General features: G+C 36.4%; 2 protein-coding genes and 1 long non-coding RNA gene across 5 annotated transcripts in view; 1 reads left to right on the forward strand and 2 right to left on the reverse strand.

Annotated features, from left to right (window-relative positions):
• LOC147842396 (rho-associated protein kinase 2-like) overlaps positions 1-27104 on the forward strand; it is a 164165-nt gene that overhangs the window by 59589 nt on the left and 77472 nt on the right. The window lies entirely within an intron of this gene.
• Positions 103-27045, reverse strand: gtf2e1 (general transcription factor IIE, polypeptide 1, alpha). 3 transcript variants are annotated; one of them, XM_087266932.1, is made up of 5 exons: positions 26972-27045; positions 21948-22421; positions 2936-3137; positions 2509-2744; positions 103-1326 (listed from the first exon to the last, which is right to left on the reverse strand). In XM_087266932.1, the coding sequence occupies exons 2-5, from the start codon at positions 22393-22395 to the stop codon at positions 869-871; spliced, it is 1344 nt and encodes a 447-aa protein (XP_087123058.1). In that variant the 5' UTR covers positions 22396-22421; positions 26972-27045; the 3' UTR covers positions 103-868.
• On the reverse strand, positions 10857-21234 carry LOC147842397 (uncharacterized). Its single transcript, XR_015499609.1, has 3 exons — positions 20397-21234; positions 14415-18242; positions 10857-13240 (listed from the first exon to the last, which is right to left on the reverse strand). It is a non-coding gene; the product is annotated as an uncharacterized LOC147842397 (long non-coding RNA).

Below are 27104 nucleotides of genomic sequence, written 5' to 3' on the forward strand. Positions count from 1 at the left end.
TCCATCCTAGACAAAATAAACCATTCTGTGAATACATTTGTGTGAAATAACAGTTTATGAAACTAATATTCATCTTTCACAAACATATATTTATGAACACTGTCAGTTTTCACACTCAGCTTTTTATTACAGTAAATGGTCTAACAAACTGAAAAAACATCCTTTTTTCTACTTAAGGACAAACAAATTGAAGTGAATAATGTCCACTGAGGCAGAGATCAGAGAAAAAAGTGCTCGTTTCTGCTGTGAAAGGAAAGCAATCACACTTTAAACAAACATCTCTCATTAAATCTCATTCAATATCGCGTTAAGGAAGCCAGCCGCATGAAGATCGTTTGTCTTTTCTTTCAAACTGCGAGTCTTGCTAAATACTGCTGAGGAAAAAGAGCCATTAAAAATAACATGAAAGCAAGAAGATGAGGAAACGCCTTGGTAGGTAGCTTTGAGCAAATACCACAGTTTGTCACTCTCTGTCATTTAAAAGTCATTCGTGTCAGAAAATCCTTGGTTTAAAGGAGGTTAAACCGTCTCAGAGGTTACTGCGGCAACACTGTTATATAAATGGAAGTCTCAGAATCTGACAAAACGGCAAACAAACTGGAAGCTAGCAATGTGAGTGTTTGCCAATGTATGATACTCTTGTTTACAACCGTGATACTGCGTTATCATTGGCACCGGAGTAGTTTTGTATGGGAATATGGCAGGGGAGTGAGAAAGAACAAGAGTTAACTGGTAAAACACTACATTTCTCAACTCTGGCACACCGCACAACACCGTTAGATATGAAGTGTGCAAAGGAAACAGATTGTATCCTGTGGGGAAAAAAGTGAGATACAGACAGAACGAGAAGCTAGCCAGCATGATGAACTTAGAAGTACATGTCCTGGAAGAGGTTTTGGCCCATCTCAATATATGCCTCTTTCTCCTGAGCGCTCATCTGTTCCACCAGCTCTGGCCTCTGGCTTACTTCCCTGTAAGAGAAGGGTCTTCCTCCTACCATAACCACAGGGTCATCTCCGACCTCTTCAAACTCATCGTCATCATCCTCGTCCTCCTCGTCTTGTTTTCCTGGCCGCATGGATGTAGTGCTGTGCAACGTGTGGGCTGGAGCCTGTGGTGGAGAGTCTTCGTCCGACTCGCTGGTATCGCTGTCAGAGTCACTGGCGTTTGCGGCTGGAACAGTTGGTCTGGAGACGGCGGAACCTCCTGGACCAGCTCCACTCCTCTTCTCGTGAATGAGGAGAGCCAGCATCACCTCCTCATTCTCATCCTGCGCGGCTCCCCTTCCAGTAATTCCCTCCTGGGTTACTACAGAGTCCTCGCCAGCTGGTGTGAGAAAAAAATTGGAAGAAAAATGACGACAATTTCAGATGCTTCTTTGTTTGTAGAATTCCAATTTTTGCTACACTTTCTAAATCTAATTCCTTTCTGAAGCTCTGCTATAGCTTTGGGTAAGAAACAGGCTGTAATTTCAGAGCTTTTCAAAAGACAATCTTCCCTTCGCTCCAAGTCCAATTCTCAAATCTTTCCAAAGTCTCAAAACTTTCAGACCAGCTACTGATGATGAACACAAGAATCAATAATGTTACATTTGTTTGCTCATTTGTAGATTCACACGGGATCAATATTAAGAAATTATCATTTATCACCCCTTATTTTTTCAAGTATAACACAGTTTATTATATTTCTAATCTATGTGGTACTCTTATTTTGGAAAACTGGGCATGTTTTAAGGCAGTGATTGGCAAAGTTGGGGTCGCTTGGTGGTTTCCAAAAGTCTAACAAATTTGATTAAACTTTTAAAATTACCATTGTTAATCCATAACTTACAGAAGATAATAAAGTTACATTAAAAATACAAATACAAAATACAAAAATAAAAAGAATTTCCATTTTTTTTCATTGGATTGCAACCCTGAGGGTTTTTACATTAGATTAATGACATGTGCTGTTACTTTTGCTTGTTACATTCCGCCCACCGGTCTCATTAGGTAAGGTTAATATTAAATAATAATAAAATTATATGTTTGTTAGACTGTTGCACATGTTTGTGGTGTCATTATGATTGTGTTTATGTAGGCTTTTTAGTGTGTGTGAGCCGTTGCGTGCAACGTTTGTATGATTATATCCACATCTGAAAATAGTCACTGACATTGTTATTTTAGGGGTCGTAGGCTGAAATGTTTGGAAATCCCTGTTTTAAGGAATATTAGGAAGCAGACAGCCATGAATGACAAAATTTGGAAAAGACAGATTATAAGTTTATTCAGCGCCACCCTATAAGGTCTATTTGAATGTGGCCTTTGTTAGTTTATTATATAGTATATTGTCTAATTTCCATTAAACATTTGTAATGAGGCAACAAACACATGTAGACGGCTGAATTGTTTCATGTACATTTTGGCATCATGTCATGCAAAACCTCAAATGCATAAAAAAGAAACAGTATTTTATCTAAGATCATAAATACTACTTTCACCATGATATAATACAGCAGGTATGACTCACGGTTCTTCAGAGCTTCTGTCTCGTTGTACGCTCCCTGCACTGTACTTTCCGTCAGCCATACGGGCCTCTCTTTGGGAGCTTTGCCCTCAGCATTCTGGCCAGGTTGAGGCTCCTGGTCTTCCATGTTGATGACCACATTCTGCGTGTAGAGGTCATACGACGTGCCCTTTTTCCATACTTCTCTAACAGGTCCCCCAGCGCCTGCTCCCGCTGCAGTTTGTGCAGCACGCTCTCGACTGCAGGAAAAGTTCAAATTGGATGAATAAGACTTATGCTGACATGATGTAAACCTTTTTTAATTGAGCATCCTTTAAAACAAATTGGTAATGGCTAAAAACAATTGACAAAAAAAGTCTATTATTGAATTAAGTGGACAAATGTTGTGATAAAGAAACACCTGAGAGTACAGTATTTCAGATTCTCTGACCTCTGTTTTAGAGCTGGGATTTCTGATGGTTCGGGCTCCAGTAGATCATGAGACAAGTTGATGTTTTCCGTTTCTCGAAGCAATACATAGATGGGCTCGATTTGCTCATTGAATCGTGCCACCAAAGTGCGAGCATCCTTCTTTGGCACTGCCGATTCGTCCTCCTCTACTTCTGTTTGACAAAATGTACAGCGGAACGTACCTGTGTTAGAGAGAAAAATGTATTAAAATACAAGTGTTGAGATGGCTCAACAGCGCTGTGAAACAACGACATCCCACATCAACACCATCCACCATATTGAGCACCCCAGGTCATGAAAGAGGAGCCTAAACATTTTTCTTTTTAATTCATAACTCCAGTTCCCTTTAACCAGAGGCTCCAAAATCTGGGATTCCATGACCCCTTTACCCACAGACACGGAGCCAATTTTTGAGTTGGAGATGAAGCCAGAACCTAATCTGGCTAACTATTATCTAGCAATCCCATCAGGCTAGAAAATTTGGCTTTGTCGGTCATATCTGCTGGTCTCAAACTAGGAAATACTAACATCAGTGGCCAGGGGAAATAATGTTGTAACTAAAGTAAAAAACAACAACAACAACAACAACAACAAATCAGTCTTGCTAATCAAGATTATTCCCATCATAATTGACTTGCCATGTATGCTGGAATTGACCAAAGCTGTCTCAATAATAAAATTAAAATAACAACAACACTATTCAAAGGTTTGTGGTTGGAATAGAAGTAATATAATTTTGTTAATTATTCATTTTTAATGATTAATTAATTGATAGAATTTTTACTTTAGAATAATTTTCATATTGTATGTCATTACATTGTAACATTTAATTTATTCCCATGGTAGCAAATCTGAAGGGTTCTAAATTGAAAGTCTGTTTTTTTATTTTATTTCTATACATCCTTTGTGTTAAGAAAAATAAAAATAAAAAATTATAAATTATAAAATAAAATAAAAAATTCACATACAGGTTTGGAAAAAGTGGTTAAATAACATTTTCAGCTTAACAGTTACATTTAATAGTTTAAATTGTTTTTTACAGTTTTTAATAGATTTTACTTTCAATTTTTTAACATCCTTTGCTGAGAAAAAACTAAACATTCTTCCTCAAACCTTTTAATGGTATGATATTGGTAACCATGTAAATTTGTGTCACATATTTAAACAAGTTAGAGATGTTAGACCCAAAACTTGTTGCTTGTAGCAGAAAAAATATGCATTTTTTGAGTATTGAATAAAACAATTATTTGTTGCTAGAACAATAAGAAATTATGATACATGACTACCAATAGAAGTAAAGTGAAATCCATCTACAGCTCAATGCAACTAGTGGCCTGAGCCAAAGCCACTGCTCCCAGTCCAATATTATTGAAACTGGAAAGTGTAAGAACAATCACAGACAAAAGGACAAACACACGCTCGATCCCAGCATTCACAGGCGATTCCACAGCAAAGTGAAGCTGGTCTGGTTTGCCATCTGCTGCTGAAGTTATTTACAGCCTTCTGACAAAAGCACGCACAGCAGGGCCTGGTATATGAGTGTGTGGTGTACATCGGCTACTAGTCGAATAAAAAAAAAAAAAATTCATGCCTTGACACACTTTACATATTCATGTACTTAGCATTTAATGGCCACAGATGGTGCAGATATTGTGATCAACCTCTAACTGTAGGCTTTTATCTAGAACGCCTTTCTACTCATATTCATGTGTGTTTTGATATCACAAAAGCACCCCAGCAATATGGTTTTTACTCTAAAATGGTCCCATGTTGCCGTGCTGAGTACATGGTAAATGGCTTCCCAATTCCCAATTTTTCTGGCCTTGAAGGGAATCAAACGAGTAAACGACTCGCTGCAATTTCCATTTTAAAAGCTTTGCTGGAAAGTTGACAACAAAATCTGTGAAGGCGCTCCTGAAAACAATCACCTCCAGCTAGGTCCCTTTACTACAGATGTCTTCTCTGCCAATACAGCAGCGGAGGGGGAAAAGAAAACAATTTGACAAGCACAAAGAGTGGGAGAAACTGTAAAAAAAAAGAAAAGAAATAACAGTCAGGTGAAGGGAAGATAAAAAAGGTCTCCGACACATTTGACACAGCTCTAGAGGAAATATCGACATACCCGGAGCTGCAGGGAACAATTTAAAGCAGCCCTCCTGGACAGTCTGTCTATCTTCACACACACACATTAGTATTGGTGGTTTACAGGGACTCTCCATAGGTGTAATTCAATTTATTGAATGTGAAAGGCCTTATTAGGTCTGCTTTTTAAGCATCTTGGATCACAAGGACAAAAGACATGTCCTCATAAACTACAGTATTAGAGTACATGCAAGTCATACCCATGTCATTATACAAAAACATGTTTTTGGAAACCACTGAAACCAGTCCACAGACACACACATATGCATATGTGGTTTACAGGGACTCTTCATAGGCTTGGTGCATTTTATACAATACAAAAATGCTTATTATATGGCCTTCCACTACCCATACTCCTAAATTCAGCCCTCAAAAATGTGGCATATTTTAAATGTCAAAAGACCCCTTTAAGTATGATTTAAGCATTTTGAATGATGAAGACACAAGGCATATCCTCATAAACCAACTTAATGGTTTATACCCAGGTCATACTCATCTTATTATACAATTTTGTGTCCTAGTAAAAAACTTAAACAAGTACATTTACACAAAAACAAGACACACAAGTGATAAGGGATGAAGAGATAACCAGCCACATTTGAATGTCTACATAATAATGAGATACATTTTCAGATCCACGCAAACATTTTGTATTATCAGAGTAAAAGATAGCGTTCAAAAACTGAAGTTTTTGCCTTACAACACACTGATTTTCCATGTAAACATTAGCTAGATTGACATCTTTAACTGTTGCCCTCGTTCAAATCCTACAAACAACTTGTTTTGATCTTTGTTCTGTCTGTAGCCCTGGTTCTTTGTTAAAAACATGTTATTATTTGCACTGTTACAGCATCATACAAAAGTACAGAAGAAATTGTTCTACTTTTTTCCAAGGTCAAGGCCTACTCCACTACTGTTTTTTTTTATCAGTTTTATACAGGATATATATTATCAGAAAAGAATAATCAGTCAAAAAAGGCAATTGTAATGTAAATGTAAGCATCCTCATTGACCTAATATGGAAAATTATGGCAACAATAGAGTAAAATATTATTGTAATTATGATGTACATGTAACTGACATTGAGTTTGTTACTCACTTTTCAAAAACAATTTCACTGCGTGTTTAATGCAATTAAATAAAGTTAAACATATATCCAAATAAGGTGTTTGTGTTTTTTACATTCCTAAAATAAGATTTACTTTTTTATAATTGTGATGTTGAAGTTGCACAACAGTTTAAAAAAAACAGAATGCTAGTAATTAATAATGTATAATAGGGTTGGGCAATGTTGACTAATTTGGCACTGTATGTTCTCTATTATGAAACATCATGGTGGACGATGGCATCGTTCTCGTAGATGGCGGTCAATTACTTATTTATGAAAATTTATTTTATAATGAATTAGTTATTTGTGGCCTACCATTTCAACTAGGTGACCTGCATGTTCTTTGTTTTCCCATAACAAATCATAAATAAATAAAGATGTTACACACAAATTACCACCTCTCAATCACTTTTTTCTATGGAACTACGACATGAATATGCAGTGTGATCTGTGTCGTTACAGTGGTGTTGATAAACAGGCCTCAACCAACAAAAACCAACCAACAGTATCTGAGGTTTTCGGTAAAATTACTAAGTACAAACGCGAAAGCAAAAGATTGAAGCAGTGTACTGACGCTGTGACACGTTACCTGATCGATTCAAAAGACTAAAGAGTTGTTAGATAGAGAAATGATTAATTAAATATTACATTTAACAACTATAGTGAGAGGCAATCCAGTGGTACATCTTTGATAAACTGTTCAACGTGACTGCTCTCTGGGGTTTTGTGCTCAAAGCACCTGCTGACTGCTGGAGTTCCGATGCGCACAGTGTGTGTGTGTGTGTGTGTGTGGTCCTGTGGTGCAAGTTGTGAGTTGTGTGGACGTGGATCGTTTTCGTTCTAAAATGGCATTTTGAAACAAAGATGAATTAGTGTAAACAGGAGCTGTGTGTATTTTTCGCGAGCAGGTTGCAGCTGCGCCCGAGGCAGGGCGGAGGATTGTGATGCCGGCTCAGCGTTGTGATGTCTATTGGCCATCGGCAATGGACGATGGCGTTGTTTAGCAACCCAACCCTAATGATTTTTTCCCTTCTAGGATAGTTCCTAACAAGCAAGAGACAACATTTGTGCATCTCAGATCAACCCGTATCATTTGTTTCTGAATGAGTCCCTTTTTGAACAAATAAATTGAGCCAGTGATTCAATGACCTTTCCATAAAGTCACTAGTTAAGATTCTCCGAAAAAAACTGCGATTTTTTATTTAACAACTAAATCACTTATATATTTTGTGTCTTTTTAATTTAAAATATAAAAAGGACTACTCATATTTGTTTTTTTTAGGTTGACTGAAGTGTGATACTACATTACTGAAAGTGTTAAAAGATAGTGTTTCAAATTGTATAAACTATAAGTTCAGTGTACAGTTATATTTATTTAAAAATACAGCAGCATTAAATATTCTGAGAAAAAAAATATGACTCTGAATATCACTTATTGGGCACATACACATATAATTGGTGATTAGGATACTGCGCCAACACGTCTTGAAACTTGCTTTTTCTTTCCGCTGAACAACATCTGCTGGATGTTTTAAATTCAAGAATTTACTTAACATGAGATCTTTAAAAAAAAAAAAAGTAACTGTCAGTGCTAGACTGTACAGACGCAGTCAGCATGTTAGGCTATATTAACACTTAAAAAGCAGCACACCGGAATACAAAAACATGCTCTGCGTGACCCCAAAGAGACAGACAGAGGGGAAGTTCACTAGTTCAGAAAGGAAAGCTATTAACTGCATGTTAAACTGAAGGAATCGCTGACCCACTATCACCATCACAGCTCCAGAAAAAGCGAATGTTAAAACAAGAAATAAAAGGTACCCATTTTTGTCTTTTCACATGCCATTATTAGAGGCTCCCAACCATAATTCTGTAGAGATATTAAATTCGAAGCCCAGGATAATTAGCAATATGGCACATTCACATACTCTTGTTGTCATTTTCGTGGGTCTGCGAGTACACACACATTGTCGTAGTGGATCTAAAGGAACATGGAGCTGTGCAGTTAGTATGCAGGCATACATTAAGGCTGGCATTGAGAGAAAGTGGGCTGGTGTCTTTGTGTTGATAGTTTTTGTATTATCTATGAGATATGAATAGGTCTGGTTTAAATTACACAGTACTCTCTCCAGTGATTCAGAGCTCTTTTGAAAGCAGGACGGCGCTTTGTTCAGTCGTCTACGCCAAAGAACAAAAGGACTTTTGTGAACAGTCCTTTAAAGATGAATCCAGCATCATTTCGGCATTTGCGAGATGAGAAACTTTTTCATGAGGGGGCCTGTGCAACTGTGACAAATGTACCACAAAGATTCAAATTACTAATGCGATAGTAATAATAAGAAATAAATGTTTTTTTTTCTTTGAAGATAAAAAGTAGAGATGACTTCAAAGAGATTCAATACAATTTAGGCTCTATATGGCAGGGGTGCCCAAAAGTTTTTGTATGAAGGGCCAAAAACCAAATATTATTGAAAGCCGTGGGCTGAAGGTAAATATACCAAACTATTTTACATTTAAGTTGCCATGGCTAAATTTCTTTAATAATATTGCAAAATAAGTAAAAAATAAATAAATTACTGTAAATGGTATTAACTAATTCAGTATAACTTTTTAAATGATAACAATGAAATAAAAACATAAACAAATCACATTAATAACACAGTAGAGTTCAATGCTGAATACACTAGTTAAGCAGAATCTGTCTTTGCGCATTGTCAAGTGACATTTTAAACAAAATCTGATTCATTTACACAATTTAACTGAAACTTTTATTAAAATTTTTAACAACAAAACAAACAAAGGGTTGCAATAAATTTAAACTGACAATCTCAAAACTATTCCTTTCCGTTTCCCCATCTTCTTACATTGAATTGCCTAGTTTGGGCATCTCTGCTCTACGGAGAGCATCCTAAACCGCATTTAGACAGGATTAGCTTTCAGGAAAGAACATCTTACATGGTCATCACCACAGTGGATAAACAAAGTCTGTTGATAATGCTCAGATGTGTGTGTACTCCATTAATGCAAAGCCTTTCCAAACTATTGAGTACAATTAGCGAAGTTGAGCATTACATGGTGTTTTAAACTAACATTGAAAAGGGTTAGGGCTGTTAAGATTAAAATTAAAATTCATTTAAGCTTACTGAGACTGTACCTATTTGATAAAAAAATGCCATGTTATTACAAAACAAATGCTTCATCTTTGAAAGCATTTTAAAATTATATTTATTACTATGATACTAAAGATGAATTTTCAGCAGCCTTTACTTCAGTTTCATGTCATCATCCAAAAAAAACATCCAAATATGCAAATTTGCCGATAAAGAAAGATTTAGTCGCTGCTAGTTCAAACTAGACATGCGATGATAACTGGTTTCAAGGTTTACCACGGCCTGGAAAAGTTAAGGTTGTGAAAAAGCTAAAATTTTGTTACACCATACCTAAGATATATGTAAGTTTTTTTGTGTGTGTATGTTTTTTAAATGTGTTGTAAAGAAATCTTTGTTTTTAAAACTAATGAAGAGAGGTTTAATTATTTAGCCTGACATGCCTAGTTACTGAACCAAAATATTATAAATGTTTCCTAATATAAAATGTATTTTGTTTATTGGGGGAAAATGTTTAATAAGAACATAATATAGAGCAGTAATCACAATACCGTGAAATTTTTATCCAAGGTTATCATTCCATCACAACCGGGCCCATCCCTAGATCAAATTAATATATATATATACACAAGTCCGCTGACAGTCAACTGGTAACAGTGGAAAGCTGTCCACACGGAGATAAGTGGGACTGGCATCACATCGCCCCGTAGCATTTGTTTTAAAGATGAAATGCAGCCATACGTACTTTTGGCTACATAATTCGCCATCTCCAGAAATGTATATGAGCTATGTTTTCAGAATGAGCCTTTATTGTATTTTTTTTCCTAATTCCATTTTTTCTGTTCAATTTTAATTTTGATCAAATATATCTTAAGTATTTATAAATATTCAAAAATATTTAATACATTAAAATATTCAAAGTGGATCAAAATATATCAAAAATGTCCTAAGACTAGAATGGGTGTTGTTCAGTAGTTTTTGGACAAGTATGATGAAAGGTTTAGATACACTTCAAATGTTCACATTGACTATGTTGTGTCTGTGTGTTGGTGTATGGTTTTATTTAGTGGGGTGGAAATAAAAAAACATTTTTAAAATTAATTTTATGGTCAATATTATAAGCCACGGGTGACACGGTGGTGCAGTGGGTAGCGCTGTAACCACACAGCAAGAAGTTTGCTGGTTTGAGCCCCGGCTGGGTCAGTTGGCATTTCTTTGTGGAGCTTGCATGTTCTCCCCATGTTGGCGTGGGTTTCCTCCGGGTGCTCCAGTTTCCTCCACAGTCCAAAGACATGTGCTATAGGTGAATTGGCCATAGTGTATGAGTTGGTGTGAATGCAAGAGTGTATGGGTGTTCCCCAATGCTGGGTTGTGGCTGGAAGTGCATCCGATGCGTAAAAAACATGCTGAATAAGTTGGCGGTTCATTCCGCTGTGGCGACCCTTGATTAATTAAGGGACTAAGTCGACGGAAAATAAATGAATGAATAAATTATTAACAAACCACTGTTATCCAAGAACTTGTCTAACAGACTTTAACAGTACACACAGACACACACGCAGAGATAAATCGTCTAATAATACTTACTGACGCTAAAATTTTAAACAGTGAATTTAGTATTATATTCTGAATATTGCAGAGCTAAATACAGTAAAACTGGCTTTACGAGCTGGAAACTTTTTTAATGGTTAGTAATTATAGCGTTTGATTTTGTAAAAGAAATACAAGTTAACTATTAAAATAATAATAAATCGGATCCTTTTATCTGAACATTGGGTGGTTGCAGCTCTGCTTATAACAAACACACGCAACTTAGAAGAAAGGGAAAACTAATGGGAGATAACAGAAATGAGACAGAGTGAAGACATGATGCTAAGATAGGATCAGCGAGTGACTTATTACCGTGCGAGCCTGACCCTGTTAGATCTCCTTATCTCCCCTAACACCTCACCAATCAAAGAGATTTTCATAGATCAATTTTTTTGAGGGGGCTCAACGAGGGGGGACCTTGATGCGCTTGACCAATCAGATCAATACACTCTTCTATTCTAACACACAACTAAGCCACCCAAGCGTAAAAAAACAGTACAGGGTAAAAAGATTCAATTGCCAAACATCCACAACAGCCCCCTCAGTACACAGAGAGCACCGTGTGTCACAAAACCCATGTTTATAAAATCCTTTCAGGTATATACTAGTCCAGGAGGGAACATGGGAAATAAGAGTGTGTATAATGGCATGGTCTACACAGGGTTAGATGCTTCATCATTGGCCGTTCTTCTGCTTCATCCTCGCCAATCCTCCTGATATGTATCCTAGCAACAGCTTTGCCTCCCTGACTGCCAGTTTGCTTTCAGCAGAGGTGAGGGTGAACACGTGCCATGCACTCTTTACCTGCCTTTCTACTCCTCTAACACTCATCGTTCACCTCTGGCACTGCTTGAAACCCTTTATCACTCTGTCTCTTTACTCCTGTTCTTTCCTCTCATCTGTCCATTACTCGCTCAAACATAGGCTTACTGTACGAAAGAATTTCCTCTTGCATGTCAGGTACAAGATGATCTTTGGAACCACATTTGTAGGAAGAGATTGCATGAAAGGAATGATGACGTTTAGGCTTATGGTTAACAAATATACATTATTTGGGATGCTGATTTTGGCTTCATAGTAAATAAGAGAGGCTTGCCATGGAACGATAGCAATCTGAGTAGTAGCCAACCAGTTTGTTCTCGAAAGCATAAGTGAAATCTAAAACAGCAGGGTGGTTTATTATTGTCATTCATTCAGGAATTGGACTACAGGTTGCACCATATGGTTTTGGTTCAGTCAGACTGTGCTCTCACACATGCCAGGTTTGGTGCAGTTAAAAACTCTGGCACAATTGCTTTAGTATTTTTTGAACAAGCGTAAACATAGCCATTTGACTCCTGGTGTGCACCAAACATGCCAATTAAGACTACTTAAGAGTTTTTCACACAAACTGCTTTGACTGAAATGTGAATGGAACATGCAAGAGCAGAATGCTAAACATTGGCCATTTGTCACTTTTTACAAAAGGTTTTCAATTTAGGTTCATATGAAATGCTGCCATTTTGCAACAGATTTTTAGTTGTTGTGTGCAATATAAACATTTCTGGCACTGAACTGACCATCCATTTTATAATTTTTAGAAAGTTCTATTAAAAACAGCAAAGGCTGAGCAAACAGCACACCTCAAACAGCCAATATGGTTGAAGTCTGCCTCAGCACGATTGTCCACCATACCCTCTCCCCCAACAGGCTGCACTCATACTGCATTTTGCTTTCCGAACCTGAGCACACTTACGTCATCAATGATGCGACTGTTCAGTTTAACAGGAAGAGAAAGCTTTCCTGTAAAGCTTTTAATTTATTTACCACTTTCTTTGTTTTGGTAGTATTTTTTCTTTCTGCAGTTCTAATCTAACTTGTATTTTATCTCTTATATTGATCTCCTGATTGTGCATTCAAATAACAGGAAGAGAAGCGCTCTCGCTCAGCACAATGAAGAATGCTTTAGTTATATTGTTTTAGTTGTTTGGGATGCAGTGACACAAACAGTCAAATATTTTGCCCAACAGATTCACAACTTTTGATGATCATAAATGATCATAAAAGTCATCGTACTGCACGTATTAGGTGATTTGCTGAATGTGCAACTGAAGTGCAGCAAGGGGTTTGCGTCTTTAATAAACTACAACAGTTTTCGTTCATTGAAAAGAAAAACGATTAATAAATCCATATGAAACAGTCCCTTAAAAGTTTTGTTGTGTCTTCAGTTTTGGGCTCAGGCACGCTTTGCACTACAACCAAAGCCCAACCGAACCACGCTCTGGTAAACCTCTTCAAACTGGGCCAGAGCCGACCAAAGAAGCAGTGACTGGGCCTGATTTAGAGCAAAATGTATCACCTAAAATTAGGGATGTATTGGTATTATAAATAACGTCATATCGCAATATTACATTTTTTCGATATTACCGAAGTCGCATGACTCGGTAAAAATATAGGTCTTCTGAGAAAATTTGCTCAGGCGAATGAAGCGAACGGGAGGTAGCTGAAACTACATTTCCCATCAGCCCCGGCGTGGCCATAATCCTTTGCGGTCTGTTGTCGCTACAGATCCAGTAATGCGGAAATGGAGTGTGCTGCTAGTAGCGGAGATAGAAAAAAGATGGAAATGATCGAACCTAAAGCGGGTGTTGTCGCCGCGCGCGTGCTGAATAGCGGTGCTGTCGCGCACGTTCTGATCAGCTGTGTTGTGGCGCGCGTTTTGTAAAGCGCCGAGGGGGGGGGGGGGGTTGAGCGTGCATACTCAAGAAAGGTGTTGTCGCGCGCCTACTGAAGGGCTGGACTGGACGGAGGTTGTGTCGCATCGCGGGGGCACTTTTGATCGTTTTGGAAGGGCATTTTCTATCCAAGACTAAAAAGGGCATGTGCACTGCACAGGTTGAGCCCTATGTGTGCACGTGCCTGCAAGTTGGGGAATACGACTAATAACAGTCATGGGGACTGCAGAAACACAGCACACTGTTCAGATTGATGCAGACATTGACTTGTACCGCAAAGAGACCTCTATCTCACTCATGGTTTGTCTTCTCAAGTGGGGGAAAGACAATGCACAATGTTACCCCACTGCTGTCAACCTGGGCCAAGTCATATCTCTCTTGTCCCAGAAACCTCAGTCCCAAATGAGAGGGTTTTTTTCTGTTGCAGGGGACATTGTAAATACCCAGAGATACCAGCTTTTACCAGATTATAATTATATGATAATTTTCCTTTAAACCCATCTCTATCTAAGTGAGTGAGTGATTAAATGTTGAATGTGATGAGTTTTCAACAATACTAAATTGAAACTTTATTTTTTTACATGGTTTAATAATTTTTTGTTATTAAAATTGTAGTTAGTGTTTCAAAGCTTACAGATAGATGGCTAATTTGTATGTCATTGACACTTTTGGCACTTTTTTGGAGTATTTTCAAAAGTTTTTTTTTTTTTCCTGTAAATGATTCAATAAATACCGTACCGTGACATTCATACCGAGGTATTACCGAACCGTGAAATTCTGATACTGTTACATCCCTACCTAAAATGCATCATTCATTTCTTTGAGTCTGGACCAAAAAATAATAACAATAAAAAAATTAATGGTTAGGTGGTGCTCACAGCGACCTGAGTTCAATTCCCAGCTTAAGGTTCTTTGCCGCCCCTTCCCCCCCTCTTTGCTCCCCAAACTTTCCTCTCTGTAAGCTCTACTGTCTTATTCCAATTTAAAGATGAAAATAAATTACAATTGCTGAGAAAGAAAAACAATTCTGAGAAGAATTTACATTGAGGAACCATACAGGTTCCAATTGTTGGCTTCGACTAAAAAAAGTTTAATGAAAGTAATTTGTTTAGTATTCAAACTAAACAGTTGCACAATCTGGTTTTGTGTCACTGAAAAGAACAGACCGATAAGAGTCATTCCTTAAGAATCAGACAGCACTGATCGCATTGTAGATTCAAGCATGAAGATAAGGCTGAGAATAGATGGAAAACAGTTCTTTCCTTGCACTGCACTAAACCAACTCTAATCTTACATTAAACATTAAGTGAACTTTTGCTTAATTAGTAAGTTCAGATAACAGAAAGGAGGCCACAAAATAGGGCTGCATGGTATTGGAATTTTTTTTTCTCTGCGATATATATTGCGATATAATTTCACCCTAGCTCTATTTTCACAATAGCTCTATTTGAAAAATCATTACATTAATTGGGATGATTTTGTAGGGGAACGGAGGGTAAGTATATGTTTTATGTAATATATGTTATTATATGCATATAATAAACAAACTACAATCATAAATAAACACAATTGAGCAGATATTAAAGTGAAATAAACCGTGCTCCGTGGTTTTCTGAAGAGAGTAACAGTATTCAGGTACAGAAATTAAATAATCAAATGCAAAGTAACATTACACAGTCTTAATCATATAAATAATTCAATCAAATTAATGTTTAATAAACTTCTTTATGCACTACTAAAAAGCTTTAATCTCACATAAAATGCTCACATATTCACAAGCCTTAAAACACATGCAGATTATAAACACTCAATTCTGCAGTTTCTCCACAAATATGGTGCGTTTTGACCTGTGGTTTCTAGTGATCTATAATCCTAACTCGACATTGTATATGTTACAATGTGACTGCTGTGGACACACACATTGCGATACTGATGCTCAAGCGATATATTGTGCAGCTGTACCACAAAACGCTAAGGAGCAACTCAACACAGAAGAACTGCATTGATAATATAAACCAAAGTTCTCAAACAAGCCTCCTATAAAATATTAGGAATATTAAAAACATTTAATTACTGAAGTACTGCTTTAAAATTTCTTAATAGTTGCTACACATTTATGTTAAAGCCCTCTGGTTTCCTTGTCTGCCAAGCTTTCAGTGCAAGTCCATTACTGTTAGCATTTCCTGTTCGTTTATATACAATGAGGTTTGAAAATAATCCAGAATATTCTTTTTAATTGATGAAACCACATTAAAAGCTACATTTAGCCTCACTTAAGTATTCTTATTCAATTCCCAACAATAAGACTACATCCGTCCAAGAAAAACAAGAAAACAAGCAATTACCTGATTTCTCAGTGCACATAGTTCATTCAAAATTTCAGTCGCTCTATATACCTCCGCTAAAAATTAATATATCTTAGTCAGGATGGCCCAAGAAATGAAATGGTCATCACCATATCTATATTTCAGCTTTTGTATGGTGATGCAAAAAGTAATGATGGCACTAATAGGGTATTAATAATTCAGCAATAGAATTTATTTCATAATGCAGCGTTTTATCTGCATTACAACAAAGGTAACTAAATTCTTACAGGCCTTAGCTATAACTACAGTGTTTAGGGCTCAAAGCGACCAATCGGTAAAGACCTTAGGTTGGCATCAAGAAAACTAATTACACCCCTATGCAAGTTGTACAATTACTGAAAATTTTTTGGGGCAGTTTGGAATCTTTTTTTGTGAAACAATCGGTCACATTTATAAATACACTGTATACACAAAACAGGAACGGAAACGTGCATTCGCCACTTCCCATGTGAAAATTGATGGGAGAAAGTGCACAGCTGTCAGTAAACTCTAAGTTGACATATTTACTTTAAATACTGACTTAATTGAACCATGTTAAATCATAATATAAGCCCTAATATTCTGACATTGACTTTTAGGAAGGTTTCTATGCACAGTTTTATAAATGAGAACCAATAATCCCATTTACCTTGTGAATTTAAAAGCTCAGCAAGGTTTCAAAGTAAAAACAACTACATAAACTTAACAGACGAAAGGTAATATCAAAAGAAAAAAAAAACATAGGCACTTTAAAGATTTTAAAAATGCATGTGAACATGTGCATAAAAAAAAGACAACATCCATGTAGGCAAGTCCCTGTGTTAGGTCAGATGTTATTTAAAGACTGCGGATGTATCTTTAGTGTTCAGAGCATTAGACTCTCCTTATAAATTTCCCTTCTGAACACAAACACAGATTAGATAAATTATACATGACTCAAGACTGCTGGAATGGACCCAAATAAACACACACACACACACACACACACACACACACACACACACACACACACACACACACACACACACACACACACACACACACACACACACACACACACACACACACACTATGCAGACATTGGTTTGTCTGGGTTCAGACCATGATAAAAGCTTAAACAGGAATGGCTAGCAGTTCTCAACATTCATCTCTGAAACCTTTATAACGCAAGTCACGTCAAGAGCAGCACTGTGTGTGTGTGCATGTGCGTACTTCAAGTACATAAATCAGCAGCTGTTGAAGTCAGAAATTTAAAACAGCAAGCACAGAAGCGGAAAGCATGATGGTGATGATGCCAATGCATTGTGCTCATCCTTACAGCCGCCTTCTATGACGTTAAAGCTTACTTATGTTAAAGCTACGAAAATGGTTTTATTCCCTTTCCTGTCTGTCTGTCATTGTCTGTCTACAAACTGATGCAATTCAGCATCAGTCTCCGAGTGAGGTTCATTCAAGTGTTGTAAATCTATGCATTCAACTTTTTGACCTCTGCTGCCATCATGTGTCTGTATTCAGCTCTGCCACAGTGTGGAGATGGAGACTTGTCTGAAATTTAACACTTGCTTAACATTTACATAAAAAAGTTAAGAAGTTATATCAGAGATCAAACACAGACCTTAATTTAAAACCTCTTTCCACTTCCTTAATGATGGTTAAGAGTCTTATTAATGATGATGACATGATTTGAGACTAGCTGGCCATGTTGAAATATGTTTATGCAGTGCTCTTAATTGAGTACACCCTATTTTGAAAACGAATATTTGTATCTATTTCTCAGTGAATATAGGCAATGTATTTTTGTGCGTTTAAACAAACAAATTTATTAAACAGATATATTTATTCAAATAATAATTTAGAGACCAAACATATTTAGAAATTAAAATATAGTACAATTAAATTCAAGCAAAATATTGCAAAAAATAAAAAATAAATAAAAATACAACCTACAAAATTTCAACTAATCTTAAAATTTTTAAGCTTCTCTTGATTTTTCCTCTTTTATTAAGTTTGTATTTAATATTTTTCTTTAACATATAAATTTGGGTGTACTAGCTTTTGGACCATTATTGTAAGTTATTTTGTTAGATAAGCTTCAGATTTAGCTTCAGTACTGACTAATCTAATGTATATGCACAAATATAATATTGTATAGCTTCCTATTAAAAATATGAATTTAAATTATAGATTTGTGAGGGGTGTACTTATGTGAGCACTGTATCTTCTCCATACATAGAAATTCTAGCAAGCTCTAGTAAAATAATTCTTGACTAATGGGCATTTTCTAATTGATTTGAACCAAGTGTGCCGCAAGCCTGCGTTTGAGTGAAGGTCTCGGCCGTTAGATCGCCCCCTGGGGGCTGGCTGCAGTACAAGTCATAAAGCCCGCCTCCTCCGTGTTAATGAAGGAGACTTGAGCCCAAATAAAAAAATTAATTACACTTGCAATAAAATGTCCCGAAAGATGGTTCTGGTCGATTAAGGCACTGATTATTGTGCTGAAATAGGTGCAGATCCTCATTTTTGTAAACAGTTTGTTTTTAGCAGTAATTTAATGCTGGGCGTGTCATCGTGATTGACAGTTGTGATTGACAGTTTCTCAAAGCGCGGCGTCTGAGCTTCGGCAGAAGACTGAAGAGTTATTACGCGATTTCTGTGATATTTTACTATGACAAAATGAGTTCAGCAGTAAACTACAGTTTCTGACATACATGATCTGGTGGAACACTGTTTATTCGCTAAGGTCAGAGCTTTTTTCGGGCTTTATTAGTTTGCTAATACACGCCTAGCCACCCAGATAGCAAAATACACTGGGGCCAGTTCTTGCCTGCCGGAGACTTACCCCTCAGACTGACTACCTCTGCTGGACCTACTCCGGATGCCTGGACTCACTGCCCGATTCCAGCCTGAGTCAATTGAGCCAGATGCGGCGGCCGAGCGAGCAGGCGCTGCCGCATGCGAGCCGGAATCAGCCCGCGACGCCGCGACTAGGTTATGCGCTGATGCCCGGAGCTGGCGCGATTGAATCTTCATTATATAAAACCCTCACATTTGTTAACGTTATTACACCCATTTTTGTTGATATAACAACAAACGCATGCTACTATGTGAACGCAAAGTGTATCACTGAGTTTAACCTTTGAATAAAGATGCAAACAGCATAGCAATTATTTAAATAAAGGACAAAATAAATAACAATAAACCTGTATCGATTGCACAAGTATTAAATAATAATAATAATAAATACGAAAATGACAATAAAACTGCACAATAAAATAAACCCATTTAAGTACGGGGTATACAGGAGATCGTTAGCAGTAATTCTCTTTGTGTTTAAATAATAATCTCCACGTTGATCTCCTGTAAGGTTATTTGAACTTGCTTTATAGGACGTCTCTGCATTTTAAGTTTTGGCATATTATTAAGTGATCTACTGAATTTGCTGTTATAAATCATTATAACGTTCTTGAAATCAAATCTTATATAACCTAATAGAGCTGTAAATGTTAGATATTATTTATTTACATCATTTACTGTTGGCGTTTTATTTGAACACTCCAGCTAACATTAAAAAGAATGTAAATTCCTCGTTGCCAGATATAATGAAGGCATCGAATAAACCAAATGAAAACGGAGGCAAAAAAATTAAATAAATAAACAATTCAAGCGAAAATGAATAAACAATATACTAGTGATGTTACAGCAGATAGACGTTGTATTAATAGCGCAAAGTTTTTTTTGCACAAATTGACAAATTGCAGGGTTGGGATGTGTAAATATCCTGTTGATATTTAGTAATCTTGCTGTATTTATCTTCTAAACGCACGATTGTTCCCGCATGGTAAATCGTTATGGTGTGTAGGCTATATTTTGGGTTCTGTTGATGGCTAATTAAAAATAAAAACCTTTCTAAAAATGTATGTGTTGTTTATATGTTATTGTTCATATTTTACAAGTGTTATTTCTACCCCTATGAAGATAACAAATACCAACAACAAATATAACAATAAGAGAATATATTATTTGTGCTCATATTCAGGCTAGAGTGTATAAAAGATCGTTTATTTCTGCACTCCACCATGTATTGCTTTTATTAAAGTTTAACAGCTTACATCACACCGTTTTTAAACCGTATATTATTGTGTTTTTTTAATGTAAGTGCTTCTATTTACATCAGTGAGCGTTTGTTATAGTGCAGACACCGGCAGTCGAGTGAGAAGTTCGGGGGGCGTGGTTGATTTTACATAAAGCGTTTGATTGGAAGCTCGACTCCGCTCATTATCGCGGCTCCTCCTCTGGCTCCATCAGACAGTCCTTCTGCGCATGTCTGGCTCCAATTTCAGCAGTCTTTTGCGACAGTTTGTGCCCGTCAAGCAGGCGTTTTGCCCTCAAGGCGTTCAATGGCAAAAGGGGCTGTCGCGTCGTCCATATTTTTTACAGTCATTGATTTGAACATTTATTGTGTTTATTGTTTAAACACTTTTGAACAACAATTATTTGTCAGATAGCTCCCTCACTTTCCCATAACCTTTAGAATCTCAGGAAATAAACAAAACAAAATTCTGGAGAAACAGTCAAAAAAGCAGCAGCATTTTGATTAATGCGACTGGCTTTATGTGAAATTAGCATTCCATTTGATTTGACCAAGATCTTGCATGAACTTATGAATAATTATAATTATGTATTAAAAAGTGGTGTTGCCTGGGTAGAGGACTCAAGAAACAATTGAATTTGTTTGTTTTTGCATATAAGCTGGTTTAGTTAAACAGTATTTCTTTGTGAATAGAAAGTCTGAAAGAAGATCATTTTTAAAAATAAAAATTGGAATAATTTTAGATATTACTTTAACATTTTTTATTTAATAGTTCTAACAATATTTAATACTTTTAATATTACTAATTATTTTACTGGTATTGTTTTATTAATTTAAGTGTCTTTGAGTCCTTGCTAAGCAAAAGTATTAATTTCTTTCCAAAAAAAGTATTGATTCGTTCTGAGTCTACTATACCATATTGTCATTTGGCCAACTAATATATATACACAATAACTTTTTTTTACAAAAGCCCTTATCAGGGCCGGAGTGGGACTCTTTTTCAGCCCTGGAGTTTCAAGCCTTAGACCGGCCCACCTCAGTTCACGACTGACTATATTAAAATAAGGTCATTTCCAATTCAGTTTCTAATTACACTATCACGTCTTTTTTTTTTTTTTTTTTTTTGAGAAAACAGCTGCTTTAGAACTTTAAATGTTCAAAAACCCTAACAGTATTATATGTCTTAACAATAAAACTATAATAAAAAAAAAAAAACATACTCAGACAAGAATCAAACCCGGGTCAGCGGCGTCGTAGTCTAACGTGCTAACCACTGGACCACAACAGTTGTATATGAAGAACTGACTCATCTGACTAATATCATCATTAACCTGTAGGCTGGTTATATATAAAAAGAGCAGAGCTGCGGTAAAATAATGAATAAGAAGACTGTAGTCAAGTAAGTAAATAAATTAATTTAAAAAGTGTGACTGCTGAGAGCAACAGATTCTGGAGCTAGGGACACCGGCCCTCGCGGCCAAAAAACGGACCGGCCCACCGGGAATTCTCCCGGTCCTCCCGATTAGCCAATCCGGGCCTGGCCCTTATGTATATCTTAAAGGGATAGTACACCCAAAAAAATGTAATATTAACTCACCTTCAAGTGGTTCCAAATCATTATGAGTTTTATTTTTGTGCTGAACACAAAATAAGATATTTTGAAGAATGTTAGAAACTATTACACACTGAAAGCAAGTAAGAAAGACAAGTATTATAGAAGTTAATGGTTTCTGGTTTCCAACATTTTTCGAAATAACTTCTTTTGTGTTTGGAACAAAAGAAGGGTGAATAAATTATAATCATTTTCACTTTTGAGTAAACTATGCCTTAAAGTATTGAAAACATGCCATCCAAAATAAGTCTTATTTTCTCATAGACTTCCAGTTTTCCACTCACCAGTCATCGGGTCAAACAGCTGATTGGCCTCAAGGTCAGTGAATGTGTTGGTGCAGCAGGGGCAGCGGAAGGAGGCTCTGTTAGTGGAGTCCCGTTCATCAGTCTCAATGCGTCTCCTCATGTGGTCCAGCTTGTACTTCACCACATTAACCAGCAGTCTGTAATTAATAAAATAGTAGTTGTGTCGCGTTGTCTTCCCATCAGGTGCCGTCTCCACACGCATACGACATTTGACAAACTTGTCGGCTTTGAGCGTGTTCAGAACCGAGCGCAGCTGCTTGCGGTCAAATTTGAGCAGCTCCAGCATGTCCTCTTCACGTACACAGGGGTTTCGGATCAGCACGTCCAGAGCGAGAGCATGCTCAATGCCATAAAAACCCCGCACAACCTGCTTGGCCAGCCGTTTGAGAGAGGCAGGCACCTCAGTGAGCAGCTCAGGTTCAGTCATGATGAAGGATAGGGAATGAGGAAAAACTAAAAGAAAGAGGGATGGAGAGAGCAGCAGATGAAGAGCTATTTCAGGACCAAGAATGTGCTGTCATGAAGGGTCACTTTGTCTTTTATGCAAGACAGTGAAGAGTTGAACTTTAGGTTTCTTGGAGGAAGGTCTGTGAAAAGTAAAAAAAAAAACTGAAAATTACATCAGCTGCTTACCATATTTTATCCATGACATACAGAAGAAAAGAATAGTAGTTAATACTTACATTTACAAAACCAACATGCAAATAAAAAGCCATGAACCTTTTGATTTGATTGTTGGATTGATTTATTTTTGCAACTCCTGGGGTGATTATGTTATATTAAAGACACAGCACATTGATTTTATGGGACCAGGTTAAACTTTCTGACACCTTTACAGCACTCACCTACATCAAAAATAAATACAGGCTGAACAATGAAACTTATTTAACTTAACTTATGAAATCATTGTGTGTGTATATATATATATATATATATATATATATATATATATATATATATAGGGATGTTTAACTGTCAAACTGTAATATAGCGCCTTAAATCCCTCATTTAATAAACAACTTCATCATAATTTGGTTGTTTGTTAACAACTGATGCTTTCAAGAGTCATTCTAGGGCTGTGTCGATAAACAATATCATATCAAATCGCAATAAAATTTGTCAATAACAATGATGAGCTCTGGACATTTTTACTTTAATTGATCTAAGAGCCAATCACACAGCAGAAATGTAAACAATGGGAATGTAAAAGTGTGCTGTTATTAGAGATATTTTGCCACCGATAATTTATCAGTCGAAAACATGTTAGGCCATTTAATGGAGCTTTTAATTTTTGTGGCTTCAGTCATTGTTGGGGGTAAACCTCTCTTTTAAATTTGGAAGCATTAGCAACTTCTATTGAAATATATATCGTTATCATTCAATATGGAAAATAATTATTAAGATTGCATTTTTTCCATATCACCCAGCCCTAGGTCATTTTTAATAGTATTTATACAATCTTTTTTTTTTAAATAACTAGATAATTTTACCTTAAAGGGCACCTATCATAAAAATCATCTTTTGTGAGCTGTTTGGACACAACTGTAAGTAAAGTGTGTCCACAGTCATATTGGAGTGATATAAAGACAATAGGTCTCTTTTTTTATTTCCTGATGTTGAAATAGCATCCAAATCCATCCCATTTTAAGACCCACTGCACTGTGATGTAGGAGCGCAGTTTTCCTGCCCACTGAACTGATTGACAGCCGCATATTAACATGTCATCGTAGTAACGTGTAAAATCATATCAACAAGACAGGACGTGCACAAACTGGGATTAAAAGATCTGTTGAGCTCTCTGTGATCATCAGGCATCTTCAAATGTGATCAAGAATGTGTTTTACAAGTTTAAAACGTTTTTTAAAACAGAGCATGATGGTAATTAATTACAGCGATTTTACCGTCTTTATAACCACAGCCCCAGGTCAGTACAATTAAAAAAAGAAGACCTTTCAATCCGTTTGTGGATGTTAAATCAGGTTTATTTTGTACATTAACATAATGGATGTCCATACAGCAGGGGATATTAATGTGTATCCTCCTGTCACATTTACATGCAAAAACAGTGCAAAGTTAAATGCGCACGCTGTGTGTGTAGGCATGGGCCGGAATAAGATTCTGATTTTATAACCTTGGATAAAAATATCACTGTTTCACGATATTGTAATTATTCCTCCAAAATAAATTATTTTTAAATGTCTGGGACACAACTTTTGCCCCTATTGAACATAATAGATTTAATTTATATATATATATATTAGACCTGGGGCCTGTTTCAGTAAGGAGGTTCAAACAACTCAGAGTTTAAACTTGAACTCTGAGTTGATTTACCGAGAGATTAAAAACTCAGAGTTTTCGGTTTCAGAACAGCTGATCTGAGTTGGGTCAATCAACTTCGAGTAGACCAACTCAGAGTTAAGCGCGCGCACCGTGACTATAAAAAGGCATTATCAGTGGAGCGCAGACATTACGAGTGACTATGGCAATATCTTATAAAAGAGATCAGCATTTCTTTCTCCAGCTGAACTTGATGTTTTCATGCAAAGTTATAGCAAATATGAGTGTATATATTTGAAAAGAAGCAGCCATCAACCAGTTAGCGTGGGAAAACAGCTGCTCAAGATAATGCCTAATTTAACTTTTTAAGTATTTAAATATTTAAGTATAATAAAATAAGTAATGTAATTTGTGACGTTTATATATATTTTTCTAAACTTTCTTTTATACATTTATTAGTTTTAAATGATTTAACAGTGCACTTGTGTGTCTGCCTTTTTTATTGATCAAGTGATAGAGGTTAATATAACATTTAGAAGGTAAGCAGTACTAAAAATCATTTTTAGAAAGAATAATAATCCCATTAATCTAGTTACAGTGCATATCGAAGGTGAATTCAATTTAATTATTTATTAAAAAAGCATAAGCCATTCTAGTACAGTTCTTCTGTGTGTGACTAAAATGTAGGCAATAGCTATGTTTCCATCCAAATATATTACATAAATTTATGTGCAAAACTGGAATATTGCATAAAAGATGCGAATAAAATTCCATCCAACGAGTGAAAGAGAAAAAAATCGTCACTTCCTGATTAAACTGGCACCAAATATCAACAGTAAAAACAGAATTTACTGTGGTAGAAGAAGCTGCGTCAATTAATTCTTTATTTAGCCTAATTAATGTACTTGCGCCTCGATGTCAGAAGACAATGCTGAAACACAATGAACACGTGGGGGCGTCTGAAGCCATGAGACGCGGAGACTCTTGACACGCACCAGACGTTCGGAGGTAATTAATAATATACACTAATACTGAAACAGTTAAGGCATTTTAGAATGACTAAAACAATATTTAAGACGTGTTACAGTGTTCTCAGCCTCCATTTACACACATTTTCATTATCATATGATCATGATCTTTTTTTTAATGTACATACTGTAATTTGTTCAGTAAAAGTGTTTCCATCGTAGTTTATGCGCACACTTTCTATCGAATAAAAGTTTATCCTACTCAGTTATGTGCGTTTTTTATGCATATTTTAAAAAGTTATGTGCATCATGACGTTTCTATCAATCGTTTTTATGCACGTATCCAAAATGAGCATTAAAATAGGTCGGTGGAAACATAAGGCTAAGGCGAGAAATACCGCTTCATCTTTAAAAAAAGGGGAGGAGACCGACAGAAACTCTGAGTTTAGAGAATAAAACCTGCTTCTGACCAGGTTAGATTCACAGAGTAAGTTACCACAGTAACTGACTCTGAGTTAAAGTTAACTTTCTTTCAGAAACAGGCTTGACTTACCCTGATTTCTCGAGTTTAACAAACCTGCCATTTTGAAACGGAAAACACAGAGTTTCTCTCATTTCAGGGTTAAAATACTCTGAGTTTTCAGTTAACCTCCTTTCTGAAACAGGCCCCAGTAGCTTTTAGTGTAGAGGTTCCTTTTTTGCTGGAAATTCTGTTGCCCTAAAAAAAACTAACTAAAGTAATCGTGGGGGAAAAAAAAACATACACATACCTTAGAAACTGTATAACTAAAAACATTAGCGGTTTTAAAACTTTGACTATTCACAACTGTTTATCGTCCCATCCCTGTGTGTGTGTGTGTGTTTGTCTGTGTAAACTTTCTAACAACATTGTGAGTGACTCATCATAGAAAGGCTTGAATTAACTCCACAACAAATACATCAAATAATCATTGGGAAATTCTTACAGAAGTATTTCTCACAAACTTTACGGGAGATCTTTTTGTCACTGTGCTATTTATCTGACGCAGCCGAGGCAGAGATTGAGGCACACTCTGACAGGCACGTGGGAACGGTGGGCAGGGTGAATTGGCATTACCAAAAACAGCTACATTGTGTTCAAGGCAGAAAACTCCAAACTTCTAAAGGTATAATAAATAATCTGAGAGGTGTTTTGAGCTGAAACTTTACAGACCCATTCTGGAGACACAAAAGACTTATCTTAAATCTTGATAAAGGGGTAAAATAGGTGCCCTTTAAAGCAATATCAGCTGAAGTCAAAACAGCAATGTTCAATTTGTCACTGAAATCTTTGTAAGGTTAGAAATGTCAGAAAGATTTGTTAAAGGTCTAAGATGCACCATGCAGAAACCATTATGGAGAACATATCAACCAGAATTTTTTTTACCGTGTTAACAGCCGTCATTCAGGTTAACATGGAGTTTAAACACGTAAATAAAAGGAGCTCATTTAGGAGCGATGTCTAAGGGTTAATTACTTTAGAAACGAAGATAAGTTTATGTTGTCTTAAATATGTACTTCAGTTACACGCAAAAAAGTATGAAATAAATACGCTCAACGAAAATAATACAAAGCAATGTGAGAGTACAGATGACTACTCACCAGTTTCATGTATCTGGAGAGTTTAATGTAAGATTAACGCGATGATTCGGTATTTTGAGAAATGCTGTTAACGTTACATTCACACGTTTAGCAAAATAAACAACACGAAAACTGAATGAGAAAAGATACTGTTCAAACCTTTAATTTTCCTCCTGTTTAGATCAGAACAAGTTTCCTAGTTCAGCATCACGCTAACGTTTAGCGGAAATGACGTCCAGGATGTTGCTGAAAAGTCTATATACAATTTAAAACGCTTTACCAAAATATGTTG

This window comes from Danio rerio, chromosome 9 (assembly GCF_052040795.2).
Source record: "Danio rerio strain M-AB ecotype USA chromosome 9, GRCz13ab, whole genome shotgun sequence".
Taxonomy (NCBI): Eukaryota; Metazoa; Chordata; class Actinopteri; order Cypriniformes; family Danionidae; genus Danio; species Danio rerio.

What these genes read in the sequence shown, in the direction of transcription:
- gtf2e1 (XM_087266932.1), bottom strand. Translation starts at nt 22,395, where the DNA reads ATGACTGAACCTGAGCTGCTCACTGAGGTGCCTGCCTCTCTCAAACGG. An exon ending in GCTGTTTGACCCGATGACTG is followed by an intron (nt 3,138 to 21,947) that starts GTGAGTGGAAAA and finishes TCTCTAACACAG; the next exon opens with GTACGTTCCGCTGTACATTT. An exon ending in GACAGAAGCTCTGAAGAACC is followed by an intron (nt 1,327 to 2,508) that starts GTGAGTCATACC and finishes TTCTCACACCAG; the next exon opens with CTGGCGAGGACTCTGTAGTA.